We start from the raw sequence: 19,099 nt of genomic DNA on the forward strand, positions 1-19,099 counted from the left end.
AGCCCCTTCTCCTATTCACCTCCTGTGGTTCAAAAGAGTTCTTGTGAATCTGGAGCAATAATTATTTGAGGAGCAAAATGTTTCTGAGTGGTGGGAGTAATATGGGATAGTTTTCCCCAAACTACAACTCCCACTCCAACCAAAGGCTGTAATGTTTCTGGTCGATAGGAACTGTAGTCCAACTGCTGGAGGGTGCTTGGGTTGGGAACGGCTGGCATAGATTTCACCAGGAAACTGGCATCCCTCCTCACTCAGATCAGGAGCCGATTTCATATTCTGACTCTGTGGTTGCTTTCCCTTCAAGCCAGTTTAGTACTATGTCAATTTTTAAATGGCCATTTATCATAACATGTAGTTTGGCAAATGATGAGAGGTTATGTACATAACCAAAAGCTGTTTTGAAATTTCTTAGGGTGTAAACACAGGATTTTGCCATTGCCTCCAGCAGGGTGCTTGCAGTACAGGGAAGAGTTTCTATTCATAGTAAATTTTAATTCTTTCATCTCCTCCCCTTCCTCCCTCCCTCCCCCTCCTCCTCTCCACTCCTCTCTTTGCTAAGAAGTTCAGAATGATCTGTCTCCAGCACCCTGTGAAGTTGCAACTGCCTCACAGTCTCCAATAAAAGCTTCAAATATCAACAGGGCTTTGATTGTGTATTCCTGGCTGGCAGGAAGTTGGTTTGGATCGTCCTTGTGGAACTCCTTGACAATCCTAATTTCAGTTCCTATTGTAAAATGGATTAAAATCCAAATGAGTGCATTTTGTCCTTGGGTACCCTAGAACTATATTTAATAAGAAGGGTTAACATTGGGAGGCTGGTTGGTTGTTCTTAATTTTTCTCCCTTGCAGGAGGAGGGCAAGTTAGTGCCCTTATCCATTACCTTTAAAACATACTTAAGGATGGAGGCTCTTGAGAGCACAATATGTACTTTGAAGTCCATTGCTTGTGTTTAGTGTAGCTTACTCTGAAATAAGTGCATAGAATAGGTTGTAGGCAGCCATTATTATTCATGCGAGGAATGAATGATAACAGCTGTCATAATGCTTCTGAGTGCGGGATCATTTACTACTTACCTACTTACTTAGGTGATCCCTCGTTGTCCAAGTAGGATTGTCTTCTAAGATCAGTGTATTGGCGGTGGGTCCGTAGGTGACTGTGGAGACCTATTCTTGATCTGCATGTTCTCCTGTTCTCCTTCCAGGTGAAAGGCGGTCCTGGTCAGGGTTGGCTTGACACGCCTTCCTCTTGGCACGTTTTTCTCTTTCGCCCTCCATTCGTGCCTCTTCAAATTCTACAGCACTGCTGGTCACAGCTGACCTCCAGCTGGAGCGCTCAAGGGCCAGGGCTTCCCAGTTCTCAGTTATGCCAGAGTTTTAAAGGTTAGCTTTGAGCTCATCTTTAAATCTCTTTTCCTGCCTACCAATATTCAATTTTCCATTCTTGAGTTCAGAGTAGAGCAACTGCTTTGGGAGACGGTGGTCGAACATCTGGACAATGTGGCCAGTCCAGCAGAGTTGATGGCGGAGGACCATCGCTTCAATGCTAGTGGTCTTTGCTTCTTCCAGCATGCTGACATTTGTCTGCTTGTCTTCCCAAGAGATTTGCAGGATCATTTAGTACACATCTGATAGATAATTCCTGAGGAACCTCAACTATATTTGAGTCTTGGTGGTCCAATTTTACCGGATAATTGCAAACAGGACAACAACCTCAGCTTTGTCTTAATGGGGACTTGAACCCCTTAGTCTCCTGTTCTGAGATCAATGTCGGCCCAGCATGATTGATTTCAATACCATTGGAAATAATAAAGAAGAAAGTGCCTCTGAGCTTGTAGTGAGTGCATTTGCCTGCCACCTGACTGTCATCCCCCCACAAGCCCACAAGCCCTTCCTCACATCTGGACTTATGACAGACTTTCAGTTTCAGATCTGCTTATAAAATGTTGAGTCAAGATAATAACAATGAAGTAAACAGCCTTGGCTATCTTTCAATGAGTAAACAAGACACAAGGCGAAACTCTGCTTGAAATCAGTAACATCTGGCGCACTTCTCCTCCCATTGCCAGTCAGATGCCACTGTTTATGTTCCTTTTCTGTGGGAGGTTTGGGGTTTAAGAGGAAATGGGTTAAAACAAGTACTTGCTAAAATAATTCAGTCTAAAATCAGAAGGTTGCTGTCTCCCTCCTCCCCAAAAGGAACGTGAATGAATGTGTATGTATAGTGTGAATATCTAGGTAGTTAAGGGACTGAGAATGGCCCAGAACTATGCACATGTATATGCATATTTATAGAGAGAGCTCTATAAGTCTTAATATTGGAGTTCAAGGCTGGAACATTGATGCTGTTAGAGAGATAAGAGCCGTTTGGTATTCCCCTATGGAAGTGCCTGGGTGTTTTTGTATAATGAATAATAACTACATTTGGTTGAAGCCCATACTAGTCGACTCACAGTTGGAAGATATGAAAAGATACTTGTGGATCGCTTTAGGATAGTAATCAAATTGGAAAGATGGGAACTGAACTACCACAAGTCTAATGCATATACATGCACATGCAAAATCTGGCAAAGAAAAGAAATAAGCTTGGCCTTCTTTGTAAAACATATGAAGTACCTTTATTTTAAGTACTTGGGTCAGGAGGTTAGAGAGGCAAGAAGAACGTGGCTGTTGGTTAGCAGGATTCAGGAAGAGAGAGGATGCAGGAAAAATGTTAATGAACAGAAAATTACTATAAAAATTGCTGTGTCTAAGTTTCTAGAGAGTCACGTGCAAATTAGCATTTAAGGAATAGGCAAAAGTAAAAGTTTTCCTGACATTAAGTCTAGTTGTGTCCGACTCTGGGGGGGGGGGGGGGTTGCTCACCTCCATTTCTAAGCTGAAGAGCCAGCATTGTCCATAGACACCTCCAAGGTCATGTGGCCGGCATGACTGCATGGAGTGCCATTACCTTTCCGCAAAAGCAGTACCTATTTATTTATTTATTTTTATTTATTTACTTTGCTTGTATACCGCAGTTTCTCAGCCCGTAGGCGACTCAACGCGGTTCACAACAAGAGCAAAAAGTCAATCATAACAACATACAATTTAAAAACCATTAACAGCATAGTATACAAAGTAATGACACATCAATAACAACACATTAACGTCTCGTAACTAGAGTCGTGATCCAACTCATCATCCATAATTTCGTTCCTATATTCATCGTATTCATTGCACTGTTTATCCGAATGCCTGTTCAAACAGCCAGGTTTTTAGTTTTCTTCGAAACACCATTAACGAAGGAGCTGATCTAATGTCCATGGGAAGGGCGTTCCACAGCCAAGGGGCCACCACAGAGAAGGCCCTGTCCCTCGTCCCCGCCAGCCGTGCTTGTGATGCAGGCAGGATCGAGAGCAGGGCCTCCCCAGAAGATCTTAGAGTCCTGGTGGGTTCATAGGCAGAGATACGTTCGGATAGGTAGCTTGGGCCAGAACCGTTTAGGGCTTTATAGGCCAACGCCAGCACTTTGAATTGAGCCCGGTAGCAAATCGGCAGCCAGTGGAGCTGGTGCAGCAGAGGAGTTGTATGCTCCCTGCGCTCCGCTCCTGTTAGTATCATGGCTGCCGAGTGTGGGACTAGTTGGACCTATTGATCTACTCACACTTGCATGTTTTCAAACGGCTAGGTTGGCAGAAGCTGGGCCTAACAGCAGGAGCTCACTCCACTTCCTGGATTCGAACTGCTAACATTTCAGTCAGTAAGTTCAGCAGCTCAGAGGTTTAACCCGCTGCAACACCAGGGGACCTATTTAATGAATATGGACACACAAAGTTTGATAACTATAGTAGTGGCTCATGCAGTGTTGTTGTGCCTATGCATTCTTTATGCCAATGCCTACTGAAACTGGCAGCAGAACGTATACAGTTTTGCTCTTAGTCACACATTCAGTTGCACGTTCGTTTGTGGTTTTTGTTGCACATTCAGCTGTATAATGTGCCATTCAGGACAGTGATTGCACAGCCTATTCACTGTGTCATTCTGCATTTTGAACTTTATATATCTGTGTAACTGGTTTCGTTCTATAGAATCCTTGGATTTGGAGTTTAGGGAGGAGCAGTTAGGACCTCCAACTAGAAAGTTCTAGTACCTCACCAAACAACTCCATAGAATGCAGCCATGGCTGTTAAAAGTAGAATCCCAGGACTACATATTGTGAAAAGTCCTTTGCTCCCTCTGTGGGAATGAGTTGCATTTCTATTAATTTATAGTGATAATATCTTTTTGCATCCATATATATAACAGATGTGTTTATTTTCCAAATCAATTGCCTTTTTTCTTTGTAAGTATGTGTTTGTTGGCAATGAAGAAGTGTTCGCCTTAATTGCTATGCCAGATAGCACCACTTTTGTTTGGGAAACTGGTTCAGGCCTTGATTGTATCCTTAAAATGCCTGGACTGTTTCCAGCTGGGAATTCATTACAGAATCATCACTGCTTATATATTACTGCTCTGCAGAAAGTTCATCTAACATCATCATCCATTTCTAATCCTCACTCCACTTCCTGAAGTTGTTTAGTTCCTTGACCTCCTCCTTGTGTTCCTCTTCCTCCTTCCGCCTCTTCTTCTTTTTATGCCTCCTCCTTCTCACACCTTCTCCCCCCCCCTCCCATTTTTCTCTTATTTGAGAACATACTTTTTGGTGCCTTCTCTTCACATAAAGGACAGGAGACTAGTGTCACGGCTGCTTCATACAACTCTTTATCCATTTGACTTGAAGAGATAAGGTGTGAACTACAGTTGTGCACAGATTTTGTTCCCACTGTTTTTTTCATCTCTTTCGTTTCTTCAGGAGCATGAAACAAGAAGCCTCCCTGCACAAAAATCTGCTCAACATGAAAAGTAAGGTTGCTTACCTGTAACCATGTTTCTTCAAGTGGTCAACTGTGAAATTCACACCTGTAGTATTTCCTGCGTCCACGCAGCTGATGCGGATCCTTATTGAAAAGCTTTTGCCAAATCAGGGACTCCAGCCCTGCCCATCCACTCCAGTAATAAAGCTAGGCAGTGGGGCTTGAGGCCTTAGTTCCTTTTGTCTGCGAAAGACAGTTGGAGATAGAAGGCATGACGGAGTGTGGGGAGGATGGGTGGGTTGTGTGAATTTAACAGTTGACCACTCGAAGAAACATGGTTACAGGTAAGCAACCTTACTTTCTTCAGCGTAGTCACTGTGAAATCCATACCTGTGATAGACTAGCGAGCAGCCCCATGGATAGTGGGCATCATGCTAGTGCAGAAAAAAGAATTGCCTTCCCAAAAGCCGCATGTATGTTGGCGGCCAAGTCCAGTTCATAATGGGAGACAAACGTGTATGGGGTCGGCCAAATGGCCACCCGACAAATGTCATCCAGTGGCACACAGTGCAAAAATGCTGTAGAGGCTGCCACTGCTTGAGTGGAATGAGCATGGATCTGAACAGGTAAGTACAGTCCTGCCATCTGATATGCTAGCCAGATAGCTGGGACTATCCAGGCTGTCAATCTCTGGGTAGAAACTGGAAGGCCTACAGAGTCTAACCAATAGTTGTTTTAGGAGAGTAGAGAACACCGAGTTGTTGCTGCTTTTGCGGACAAAAGGAACTAAGGCCTCAAACCCCGCTGCCTGGCTTTATTACTGGAGTGGATGGGCGGGGCTGGAGTCCCTGATTTGGTGAAAGCTTTTCAATAAGAATCCGAATCAGCTGCATGGACGCAGGAAATACTACAGGTGTGGATTTCACAGTGACCACGCTGAAGAAGCCTACTTTTGTCTGCAGCCAAACTTCCCTCCTTGCCTTGGAAATTTTTCTCCTTGCCTTGTGTAGGCAGACCTGGAGTGTGCTTGCAGTTGAGCGCCTTATTCACTAGAATAAGAAGCGCTCGGCTGTAGGCACTGGCAGGCGTGTGTGCTTTCTGGGCCTGCCTGCATGCCCCACCACACAAGGAGAATGTGTGTATGCCATAACATGCAAGCAGGCCCGAAAAACACAGGTGGCTGTCAGTGCCTACAGCCAAGCACCTCTTACTCTAGAGTAGAAACAGCAGGTGCCAGGTAAGAAGAAAGGAAGCCAGGAAGGGGAACCAGTGGGTGAAAAGCTCCCCTCCCTATAATGGACCAATTTTCAGGGCCCCAAACCGAAAACATCCCTCCCGATTTCAGGAGACTCCCAAAAAACAGATTGAGGCACCCAATGAAATCTAGGACACAAAATGGGGCAAGGTTTACCATAAAAGCACAACCTTAGTCTGAACCTAACACAATTCAGTATACTTTCAGTATCAGTTTTGGACTGCATGCTATTTGTATCATCCGTTTTTCAAAATAGATCTTTTAAGTAGTGTTAAAGCACTTTGCCAAAGCACTTTTCTGGCTATATATTTGTAAAGATATGCTGAAGTAATAGCAAAATGTCGCTTACATAATAAAGAAGTGTTAAACTCCTTTACCCTTATAATGACATATTGTACATACATTCTTTTAAAATTACAAAAACCAAGCTTTTAAGTGGAAGGGACTTAATGGAAACAATTGGAATTTTTCATGATTTATTTAAATAAAGAGATATATATTCTTGCAGTGCTGTACTACTGCTTTAAAGAAATGGCGTAAGACTATAATAGCGTGAAAAGCACTACATAATAACGTTTTAAAAAACCAACCCTTTCCAGACATGACTATTAACCATAATGCTAAAATAGTGCTGACTGGAAAAGGTTTTTAATAAAAGAAAATTTAAAAACATACCTAGTGTTTTATAGCATTGTTATACGAGTGCTGTACAATAGAACTCGCTGCATTTAAGTAGCATTCCAGTCTTTTAATGTGCCTTTTAAAAATCATATGGCTACTTCAATGATAGATAATATAACAATTAACAGGAGGTTTAAAATGGCACCTCTTGCATAGACTGTAATGATAGTTACGCTGTCTGTGATAGGTTGAGCTGCCCAATAAAAGCTACAACCCCTCAATAGAAAAGAAAAGTGGCACTAAGAGGTACCAGTATGGATAGAACTTTCTGGGACACACGTACGTATGTTGTGCATATTATTTGTTAAATTCTATTGTGTTTGTACAATACAATCATCGCTCCTCATTTGTGTTTTTGACTTTTGATTCTTCAGATTTAATTCACCACAGATTTGATTTATAATGTTCTCTCTATAAATTTCTAGATCCTCCAGTGTGACTGCATGGTCAGATTCCTCCAGAAGTTTCTTGGTCCACCAATGGAATTCTGTATTCAGCTAAAGAATTATGATAGAAAACTCATTGCTGATCCTGGGACCTCAGGTTGTGGCAGTGGCTAGGGAGGCTTTCACACAATTAAAACTTGTGTGCCAGTTGTGCCCATATCTAGGGAGGTCAAACTTGGCAGCGGCTCTCGTTACATCCAGGATAGACTACTGCAGCACTCTACGTGGGGCTGCCTTTGAAGACTTTTGGAAGCTTCAAATAGTCCAACCAGAGGCAGCCAGGTTAATAACTGGGGCTGCATACAGGGAGCACACAACTTCCATATTGCACCAGCTCCACTGGCTGCCAGTTTGGTACTAGGCACAATTCAAAGTGCAGCATTTGGCCTATAAAGTCCCAATCCCCCCCTGCCCAGTTTACCCACATATAATGAATTCATGCCCCAGCATTGAATGTTTGCCATTTGTATGTTGTGCTCTGCCTTGAGTCCCCTTCGGGGTGAGAAGGGTGGAATATAAATGTTTTAAATAAATTATAAAATAAATACCTGTTCAAATGTGTCTCCCTCCAAGGAGTCCCTGCTCTTGGTCCCGCCACCATCACAAGCACAGTTGTTGGGGATAAGAGACAGGGCCTTCTCAGTGATTGCCCCTCGACTATGGAACTCCCTCCCTGGCGAGATTAGATCAGTTCCCTCCCTCCTGTCCTTTAGAAAGATGATAAAAACTTGGCCATGGGACCAAGCCTTTGGGGACAGTGCAATAAGATAATAATCCGGTATGGCTAGTTTGAGATGGTTTTTAACAATTTGATTTCAAAGTGGATACAACTGATTTTAATGATTGTGTATATTTATAGTTTGTTTTTATTCTGGCATTGAATGTTTGCCGTATTTATGTTGTGCTCTGTCCTGAGTTGCCTTCGGGGTGAGAAGGGTGGAATACAAATGTGCTAATAAATAAATAAATAAATAAATAAATGATAAGACTTAGTTATTCCTAGAGAAGTGTTATCTTTATTTATATTGTTTTACTTTCTTGTTTCCATAACCCCAGCAAAGGCGGGAGATTGGCTGTATGAAGTTGGAAAAGCAAAGGTTTATGAGGAAGAGTTGACATCTGTCTGAATACACCATAGGTTTAATTCCACCTCTAAAGCTGAGCAAATACGATCCGACCAGCAAGAGGGGCAAGGAAAAATACCACCCAGTGTACATATTACATTGAACACCTTGAAGGATGAGAAGAAAGAAAGAAGACAGATGCAACCAATAAAACAAAGGAAACTCCAAAGGAGGTCCTCCTGGAAGTGATCTCCACTCCTCAGGCAGTGCTATGCCAGTCCTGACAAATCACATGCTGACTCATTGGACTGCATGAATGTGCTTCAGTGTGAATATTTTAGCAAAAAAAAATAAACATCTGTTGACTGAACCAGAGATTTGGAGCAGAGGTATGCACATTACATATGTTTACCTTAACCTGCCTCATTTGTCTGTTTTGATTGCAATGTAAACTTGAAAGCACTGCAGAAATTAGGGAGGATTAGCAAAGGGGGCACCGTTGAATGAAGGAAGAGGGGATGGTGAAATATTCTAGCCATTTGGAAAGCAACAGATGCGGTCAACGGAAAACCAGGCTGGAACTTGTAGAGACAAGAGCACAGTGGGCCGCTCCCTTCACTTGATTGCTGGAATAGATACAAGATGCGATGGGGCACAGGTATGTATATTTATTCACATCTGAACAGTACACAGTTACAGTTGTCCACGCAGCCGCTACAGAATCATCTACCGCCATACAAGTGCATCAGTCTCCCTTGAACCCCCACCCACCGCTGCCATCCAGCAATGTCCCCCCTCTGACTCCAAGTCATCCATCCATGCAAACTGAAACACAAGGGGAAGAAGTCTTTGGGCAATCACAGTGAAAACCTACTGACCGATCCAGTGCTTCTGTTGCAGAAATATTTATTGGCAGTAAGAATGTTCTAATAAATTTGCATTTGTATTACAGGCAAACCATGGGACAGGGTAATAACATTATTGATTAAAAAAAGGTTCCCCATGTGTCACAATAAACAAATGAAACATATAAAAGGCATCACAGATTTTATTTTAATAGATAATAACTTTGGTTATTTTATTTTTCTCTTTCCAAAGAATTCCTTCCTTCCCTCCCTCCTTCCTTCCTTGTTTCCTTCCTTCCTTGTTTCCTTCCTAGATTCAGAAACTAGTCAAAATGTCATATGAGAAACCATTTCCAAATGTTTATTCTTTCTTTCATGCAAATGCCATATTTAAAATAAGCATGGCTCCGATATAGTACATTTCTCTCCTTATTAAATTGAATTACTGAATGGAACAATCCCGTTTTACAGTCATGTTTTGATCTGTGTTCTCCACGCTCCCATCTCTTCTCGTCTCTCATTGCTAGATGGTTGCCAGCTCAAGAATTGACCATCTTTGTACTTCTTAGATGTAGATAAAGAACTTTCGGATTTGAATTCTGAAGCAGGGATGTTACTATTTGAACATTTCATTCCCGCATGCAAATAATAATTTCCCTCTTTTTCTACCTGTTGCAAGAAAGTCCTTAAAAAGTGAAGCTTTTTGACACTTCTTCTGTGCAAATAAAATAAAATTAAAAATCCAGCATTGCAAAGTACTGCAAATGTGCAATTCTATATAATCATCTGACCCAACTCCTGCATATAATCTCCTAAACTCCATTTTACAGCAAGAGGCAGCTGGAAAGATCACCCTGGAACACTTCTACCAACAGCAGAATGAATCTTCACCACTCGGTGTGGTTGCTGGCTGTTCAGATAAATTTAGGAGGCATTTTTTATTATGGTAATAATGCCTAAATCGTAAGCATGAACAGTTATGAAAATGTAAATCTAGCTAGCATATTTGTTATTACTCAAAAGGATGCCAGCCAGCATAATCTGTGTAACAAATCAATTTTTCTTTGCCATCCAACCGCTCCCAGAAATCCATACACATGAAACCTTTATGTGGGCTTCCTTACAAAGAATAGTCCCAAACTGCAAAGAGTCTTGTTGCAGGGATTTCTCATTGCAGTTTTCTTAGAATTCAGAAATCTCCTTTCCTCCTGTTGATAGAACATTTCACACAATTTTTTCCATCCCTGCTCTGAAGGTACAATATGCACAACCATATACCTCCACTGGCTAACATGTCTGTTATTTTAACATTCATGTAAACATGTAAAAATAAATAAATGAGGGTTTGTTTGTTTTTACCATAAATGTATTTTGAGGCCTCTCATCATAAGCTGTGGCCCTGACCTGTATGTTGCTTAGCATAAATCTGACATTGGGAGAACTCCCATTCTCTGGTTGGCTTTTCTTGCATGCTCTCCCAAAATATGGTATGACAACATTATGGTTTGTGTTTCCTTGCACCAGCATCTTTCAATGATGTCGGACAAAAGCAAGGAGGATAACAGCATGGTGGCATCCGCACAAGTGACTAATTCAGTGGCACAACACTCTTGAGGATAGATGGGAGAAACGTTTGGAGTTGCTTATGGTCCTGAAATAATTTACACTTCAGTTTATTATAGGGACTCATTAATCTCTGCCTATGTCTCTGTTATACAGTTATACATCTGTATATACAATGTTAGTCATCCACTATGACAAACTATGAAAGAGTGATGGAATACAGAAGTTTGATTACACAGTGAAATGACGGTTCTATTTTACACTGGAGATGTTCAGCAACAATCTGAGCACTTGGTTAATTTAATTCCAATACTCTATTCCATCGGATGACCTCTCAGATTCATCTTCATTACAGTATCATCCTTAGGGCTGATAGTGGTGGTGGATATTTTTTTGTAAGAAAACAAAACCAAAGTGCTGAGGATGTTGCTGCTGTTAGGTAGTTAAATGTGATCTAATCCTGATGATGATGAACTCCCTGATCTTCCAGAGGTAGTAAACTCAGAGTATTACAACAGCACCTGTTTTGTACTCATTTCCTACAACAGGTATTCATCAGAGGGACTCTTTGTGTCTGTTCTCCCTTATAGTAGAATTGGTGCCAAATTCTGTTACAATCATAATAGATGTTGAATCTTTTATTCTTCTGCCTATGGTGGAAGAAATCCCTAAATGAAATCAAGGCTTACTGGAATCACTTGGCTAATCCAGAGGTTCCTAGGTGTGCGCACACATATATAATAAACTTTGGCTTCTTCTTATGGTCAATGAGATCATTGACAATATGGCATGCCAGGGGTTCTGCAGATGTGCACTGAGGCCTAGTGTGGTTCCCAGACATTGCTTAAGTCCATATGCACACCTGCCAAGGTTGCCAGGGTGTCATGAAATCACTGATGTAATCATGTGTGAGGTCCGTTGGACACCTATCACACACAAAGGTTCACCCAGGATTTGCAGGTGTCTTGGCTTCTCTTGCATTCTAGATTGTGAACCAGATGTTCCCTTTCTTCTATTTCTACAGAATCTTCCTCCACCTTGCAGTGTTTAATATCCAAGATGATAATGAGATTATGGTACTAGTATTTCACAACAATAATCAAAGTCTCTCCAATGTACCACAATTATTATATTATCCAAGGGATCACTCATTTTCAGAATTTGTTAATATGTTAGAATTAGTTATTATAACTTTCAGAGTGGGAAGAACATGACATTACTTCTTGAGGTCTGGTACTTTTTGTTATTTTCATTGTGAGTTTTTCTTGTTGTTGATATGGAGGAGGAATCCTAAGGATGCTTGCCACAGATGCAGGAGAAACATCAGGAGAGAACGCTTCTAGAACATGTCTATACAGCCTGAAAAACTTACAACAATCCTAAGAGTGATATGACATAAAAAGTTGAAAATCCCTGTCAAATTACCTCCAAAAAACCTTTTGAAGTAACTAGAGGCCAATATTAATTAAACTCATTATGTTGCTTTTGAAATGTTATTTTTTTATTCCCTTGTTGCTCCAAAAGTAACTAGCTTTCTCATATTATATTAGTTCTGATATTGCTAATAATTACTAAAATTTCCTAATAATGGTCAAAACTGGTCATACAGATTAAGTTCAAGAGGGTTGTAGGTTTTTTCGGGCTATATGGCCATGTTCTAGAGGCATTTTCCCCTGACGTTTCGCCTGCATCTATGGCAAGCATCCTCAGAGGTTGTGAAGTCAGACCTCACAACCTCTGAGGATGCTTGCCATAGATGCAGGCGAAACGTCAGGAGAGAATGCCTCTAGAACATGGCCATATAGCCCGAAAAAACCTACAACGACCCAGTGATTCCAGCCACGAAAGCCTTCGACAATACATTGAAGTTCAAGAGGTTTGTATTTTGTGCTGAATGCAGAAATCAGGCCACCAACATAGGAAAACACTCCTCACTGTGCTGGAATGATCAACAAGAATTGCATCATGCTTCCATCAATCTATCTATTTAGATTTAGTAGAGGTGAAAAGGAAAAGGCTGGTTTGCTGCATTGTACCTAAAGAGGAAAGACATGCTTAAGCATCCTTCATGCTCAAAGACAGCTAAAACATTCTGCTCCATCATTTGACTTATATTACCTAATCACGTTATGTTCCTTCATATGAAAAATAAATTGTGTGCAGTGTAGGGATACAAGAGTAATGACTGTACCACAAAAGACCTTCTGATACTAATGATCCTTAGCTCAGTAAATAGCATGTATAGGATCCAGATTCAGTTCCTTTCTTCTGTGGTGGGAAGCTTCCAACCTTCTAAATATTTTGGACTATAATTCTCATAGTACCTTACTACTGAATTTTCTGAATAGAGCCAATAGGAGTCTAAGCCAAAACACTCGGAGGGCCATGAGTTCTGCATACCTGCTCTACAGCTCTACCCAAAATATGGTCTTGAGTAGGCAGGTTAACAAAAACAGTACTTTCTTTCCTTCACTATGTTGTGATAATCCCTTTGGAACTGTCATTCAATTTTGTATAAAATCAACTTCCAAGGCAAATATTGGACATTCCTGTTAAGGCAAAACATTCCAGTGATTTTTTTTAAAGGAAACAAAATGGATGGAATCTTCTTACTGACATACATGCACATCTTCTGTTTAACCATGGTGCTGCAGTGTTCCATTCATCATTGTATACCCTATAACAACAGCTGCTAAGCCCTATGGATCTACTGCTACAATATTTGCTGCACTTTTTAAAAAACATTATCCCCACACTTTCTTTCTTGTGTACTGCAGCAAGATGCTGTAGACCCAAGTGAATAGCTGCAGCATTTGCCCCGTGGAGTTGGGAGTTGTCATTGAGTGATTACACTTACATGCAACACATAAAATCTTTGTCAATGAGTCTAGATCAGAGCACTCACATTTCGTAGACAGTTGGCCCATACCCTTCATCATACACAACTGATCTCTTTGGATGGGAAGGGAAGTTAAAATCCTCTTCTGTCTAGAGTCCAGAAAAGTTACCTTACTGGATAACAATCCTAAAATCCTTCAGCTAACATTAGCAATGGTAATTGGAAGACTCTGGGACAGGCATCTTCAAACTGTGGCCCTCCAGCTGTTTGGGCCTCCAACTCCCAGAAGCCCTAATGAGCTTGTCCAATTGTCAGGAATTCTGGAAGTTGAAGGCCCAAACAGCTGGAGGGCTGCACTTTGAGGGTGCCTGCTCTGGGAAATGTGATCCAGAAAAAGTAGCTGTTTCAAACTTTTCATTATGTTCTGGCATTCCTTTAAATTTGCTGCTATCATTTCCACAAGCCACTACAATTTAATGCATGTGCATATCAGGAAATTCTTCCCTTTACTTAGTTTTCAGAACTAATTCAGAAGAACAACAGACATAGTAAAATAATACCAACTAGTGGCCCAACTTGATGAAAAATTCAAAACAATAAGTTCAACAGGTTTATATAACTGTTCAGAACCAGAATAAAACAAAGCAAAATAGATCTTCCTTGTAATACGTATCAAGGTTGGATGGATGTGAGATGATGGATCATTTCCAGTTTACTTTTCTTGGATTTCTAATTATTCCTCCTAGCTTATGGACACCCTTCCCTTCCCCTATGTTTTTCTCCCAGTCCATTTTAATATTGATGAAAATGGAAAATGCTAGCAAACCCTAGAAGTGGTACATCACAAGATGCAAGAATAAATTCCAATTCAGCTCAAAGAATTTGTTCATACAATCTGTGTAGAAGCAAGAGATCTCATATCTTTACCATAAGCCTTAAGGCCACCCAGGGGTTATTTCGCTCTACCCTTTTAATACAATAGAGGTAATGGCTTGATGACCCACAGTGTTTGGTTCATAACTCTTGAGAAAGATTACAGAGTAAAGCTTCCAAAGTCTCACCAACACAACACCAACACTAACATTGCAGCTGGTTTTTGGCTTGATTTATAGCATCACAGTGATTATTAATAATTCACACCCATTAACAAATGCCATCTGCACTGTTGGTTTGTTGGTTTAGACCAGTTCAACTCCTCAGTATGGCTTATAACCCTTTTGTATCAGTGCAGTCCAGTTTATGATTCTGCTAGCTTTGATCAAATCCAGAAAGAAAGCTACAGTGCGAGGATCACTACGGCTTACTTCAACTACAGGAATGTATCAGAGCAAGAAAAGAAAGAAGGCAGGGATTAAGATGCCACCACTTCAATGCACAGACGGAATTGTGGATGATTTTGCTTTTAGTTCCACTCATAAACATCAAGGTTTGATCTTCCCAGTGTCACTTTGACACCCAGAAATTTATGTCCTTCCCATCTTCTGTCTCCCCTCTTCCTCCCACCCAGAGATCTCCCACAAATGTCTTTCAAAGTCTCCACAGTGTCCTCCTCATGCCATATATCATCTTCCTCCAAGCCCAATATTTCATTTTCTTTGCTTTCCTCAAGTCCATCACCAGCCATACAACATATTCAGACAGGCCTCCATTTGTTCCTCTGTTTAGGGGACAATGGCACCCAGAAGGGAAGAGCCAGTGATGGAAGAACAAGAGGTGGAAGTATGGAAACAGAATTCACATAGAAGAGAAAGGAGAGGCACAAAGATGAATTTTGCAAACAGAGGCACCTGAAAGAGAGAGGCCAAACTATATTGGCGTTGACTGGACGTGGTTCTTCACTCTTGATTTTCAGCAGAACTAAGAAAATGTGGTCAGTCCAAGAAAGTTATACCATAACAAAACAAATATCTGTTTTGGTTATCTTCCTCTGCTTCTTTTCAGTATATAACTGTTTTGCCACTGGCAAGAAATACTGGGTGAAAATACAGAGGAGAAGAGAAATAAAACCAAGTCAGTGCATATAGGACTGCTTCAGAGTCTCCCAAAATGGTAGCTTAGTTAGAACAAACTCCGCTTTTTAAAACTTTCCTTCACATGCTTTCTCCCAGGAGGCACCAGTGAGAGAAAAGCAAGGTATGGGGGAGTAACAGAGGAGTTGCTCAGAGCACCTCTGCCCTTCTCCCGACTTCACACCGGTGAGCTAGCGGTGGATTCGCTGTAAAGGTTTTCCACAATGTCTCCCCTCTGGATTTTACGTAAGGCAGAATAAAGGGCGTCCATTGTGGCACTGTCCTTGCTGGACCAATCTGAGAGCAGGGCCCGGACGGGATATTCCTCCTGAGTGAAGGAGTCTATGAAGTCCTCCTTGTATCCCAGCTCTCCGGCCAAGTGGCGCCAAGTCTCCTCCGTGGAACCATTCAGCAGCTTCTCAACTTCCTCTCGCTTGTTAGCAGGCAGATTTGTATAAAGGTTTCCATCTCCTTTAAGGCCTGGATTGGGGACAAAAGATAGGGTAGGGAAGAGGATGAGATGGCTTTAAAGAGAAGACAGCAGCAGCAGCAGCAGCAGCAGCAACAAAAGATCAGGGCTCTTGGAGGTCCCTCACTCATAGGGTCATTCTAAGTCAAAGCTGCCTTATAGCAAATAACAACAGCTGAGATATGGGTATTTGGGTAACCAAGTCCAATTATGCCAGCCTTGGAGAAAAAGAAACCAAAATATTTGAATCAGGAATGTGTGAGAGAATCACTCATAGTTGGTGAGTGTTGGAGTAGCAGTCAGAGGTGACATATGCAAAATAAATATGCTCTGACCATTAAGAAAATATTCTTAGCATGCGAATATACCAAAATGAAAATAAAGCACACCTATTGAATGCCAAAAAGATGTTACAACAAAATTTTGAAGATCTGTCCTTCCTTATGTATTTTGTCTCCTAAAACAATAGTGATGCCTACAATCAAGATGAACTTTTGCAGAAAAAAGCCAGAAAAGAAAGAACAATGTGAGATAATAGAAGATACCAGATTGAAACCTGACTGACAACATCACTCCTCTCTTAGTTAAATAAGTGTAATGGAAATGAAGAATTAGATGTAATAACCATAACTATGTAAATTGCCTTCCTTCTGGGAAATATTAGATATTGGTAAAGACTTAATTTAATGACAATTACTCCAATATTCCCACCTTCCCTTTTTCTTTCTTATCCAACTTTTACACCTTTCCCCCTTGTATGAGTGTGAAAAAAGGAAATGTTGCATGTGTGTGTGTGTGTGAATTGTGCCTATTTATATGTATGTTTTATAGGTATGTATTATCTGCCAAAGAGTAACATAGCTGCAACACATTCAGTACCATATATGGATCCCTTCAAAGCACTGTATCAATCTGTATCTAACATCTTCAATTTATGCTAAAGTGACTGTGAAATAGGCTTGTACAAAGGAGTGGCTCACAAAAAAAAAAAGATTTTAGAGGACGTAATACACTTGTTTATACAAATATTGCACGGCTTTGTTTGAACACTTCTTGGGTATTTAAATAAAAGTGCCTCCCTACAACCATGCAAAAAATCTTTCTAACCACAACTACTATACATATACATGACTAATGCTAGCACTATCCTTCCTGAGGATTATGCAGAAATATATCCAACTAGTCTGAGAGTTGAGTTGATTTCCAGATAAAGAAATAAAGAATGATTCACTTGTTTGGACTTTTGTTTTGAAAATAGCTGGATCTGTAGAACCTATCCTTTCAGTTCTAGAGACAAAATGTGCAGAATCTCTATCCTTAATGTGACTATTGGGATCTATGGAGGTTGGGGAGGACATTGTAAATATTGCCGTTGCATTTCTACTATGTTGTTTTGCTCTTTCCAGCTTGTAATTGCTACATCTGATACCTGATCCCAAATGTAGCCTCAAGCAATGCTGTCCTGCAATGCGTCCCCCGGTTTGCAAGCCAAAAAACAATTCTCTACATATTGCACTGTGTGGAAAACAGTGGATGGGAAATGTTTGTCCCTCTGGAGGTTTCAGACTACAACTCCAATAATCCTCAGTAATCAGCCAAGCTAGATGCACTTCTTTAAGTTGAAATCTAAGACATATCAGTCATAGAAACATAGAGTTGGAAAAAAGCACAAGGGTCATCCAGTCCAACCCCCTGCCATGCAGGAATACACAATCAAAGCATTTCTGACATATGAGCATCCCATCTAGTTGAAAAATCTCCAGAGAAGGCAATTTCCCAACATTCAGAGGTAGCATGTTTCATCGTCAAACAGCTCCCACTGTTAGGAAGCCCTTCCTAATATTTAGGTAGCATCTCAAGCACCAGCTTGAATGATTATTTTCATGTTTTGGGAAGGATTGACATTATAGAATTAATGAAGTTCCACAATACTTGGACTGCTGTGGCTCAATGCTATGGAATCTTTTTCTCTGTATGTTTTGCCTGATATACTAGTTTGGCTTATTTGAAGCTACCGATTATAGGTAATGACCTGTCTCTACTCATCAGACTTTGCTGGGATAGACTGTGTACAGGATTTGATAGGACTGATTTACAAAAATAGGCACCAGAGAAATGGAATCTATTGGGCTGATGGTTCTCCTCATAGCAAGCCAAAGAGTTTGTAGTATTTCTGTGGTATGCCTGAATAAGTTATTTATTTTGACGATGACTCCCAGAATCCACACTTGCCAGGCTGGCAGGGGGATTCTGGGAATTATCAGATAAAATAATTTTTCCAAGCTCCGCAGAACCCTTTGTTCTTGACCCTATCTCCTCCATTTACGTTTCCTCCCCAAGCAGGGTGAACCCAGCCCACTTGCGTACCTTGCATTGATGCTGTCTGTGTCTGTGGCTGTTGATCATGGAGGCTCTGGCTGTCAACTGAGATGCCACTGTCACTGTGAAGCTTCTCGCCTTCCGGTGAAGGTGTCTGGTTGACAGGACGGTTGTTGGCACCCTGCTTGTTCTGTTTGCAGCTGTTCCACCTAGAGGTTGGAAGCATTTCACAGCTGAATTTAAGAGATATCCCACTCCTGCTTCCCAAGCTCAAGGTGTATATGCATCACAAACCATGATAGATTCCCTCTTCCACACCACAGCACTTTGAGTATAGCTGCCCTGGCAGACCTCATTGGAGGAACTGTTTCAGCAATCTATTTATTTATTTATTTATTTATTTAAAACTTTTATATCTCTATCTCCTCTACCTCCGTAGAGGGACTCAGACTGGCTAACAGCAAGGATTCAATGCTAACAGTACAGTCTAAAACATCTAAAACAACAAACATCAACAGTGAATTAAAATTTAAACACATGGCTGCAGCTTTCCTCTCCACAAGCAACTCAACAATAATCAAAGATCACTGGCTCAAATGGGCAGTGACATCTCCAGCCCATCCCCTGTTCAGATATCAGCTAGCATGCCAACGCCTTAAATCAAAGAATAGCCTCCTAAGATCTATGGAGATACTCGCAGGAAACATCAGCAAGTGAGAGTCCAAACATGGCAGGCTGAAACCCGGAACCTCAACCCATGGCTGATACCAGATGAGAGAC

General features: G+C 41.1%; 1 protein-coding gene across 1 annotated transcript in view; it reads right to left on the bottom strand.

The window, feature by feature from the left end:
- Nucleotides 1-12,427: 12,427 nt before the first annotated feature.
- NGFR (nerve growth factor receptor) overlaps nt 12,428-19,099 on the bottom strand; it is a 72,036-nt gene continuing 65,364 nt past the window's right edge. The window contains exons 6-7 of the mRNA XM_060780841.2: nt 18,368-18,528; nt 12,428-16,011 (exon numbers count right to left, since the gene is read on the bottom strand). Of these exons, the coding sequence (XP_060636824.2) occupies nt 15,710-16,011; nt 18,368-18,528 (463 nt within the window). The 3' untranslated portion in view covers nt 12,428-15,709. The remainder of the gene's footprint in view (nt 16,012-18,367; nt 18,529-19,099) is intronic.

This window comes from Anolis sagrei, chromosome 6, assembly GCF_037176765.1.
Source record: "Anolis sagrei isolate rAnoSag1 chromosome 6, rAnoSag1.mat, whole genome shotgun sequence".
Taxonomy (NCBI): Eukaryota; Metazoa; Chordata; class Lepidosauria; order Squamata; family Dactyloidae; genus Anolis; species Anolis sagrei.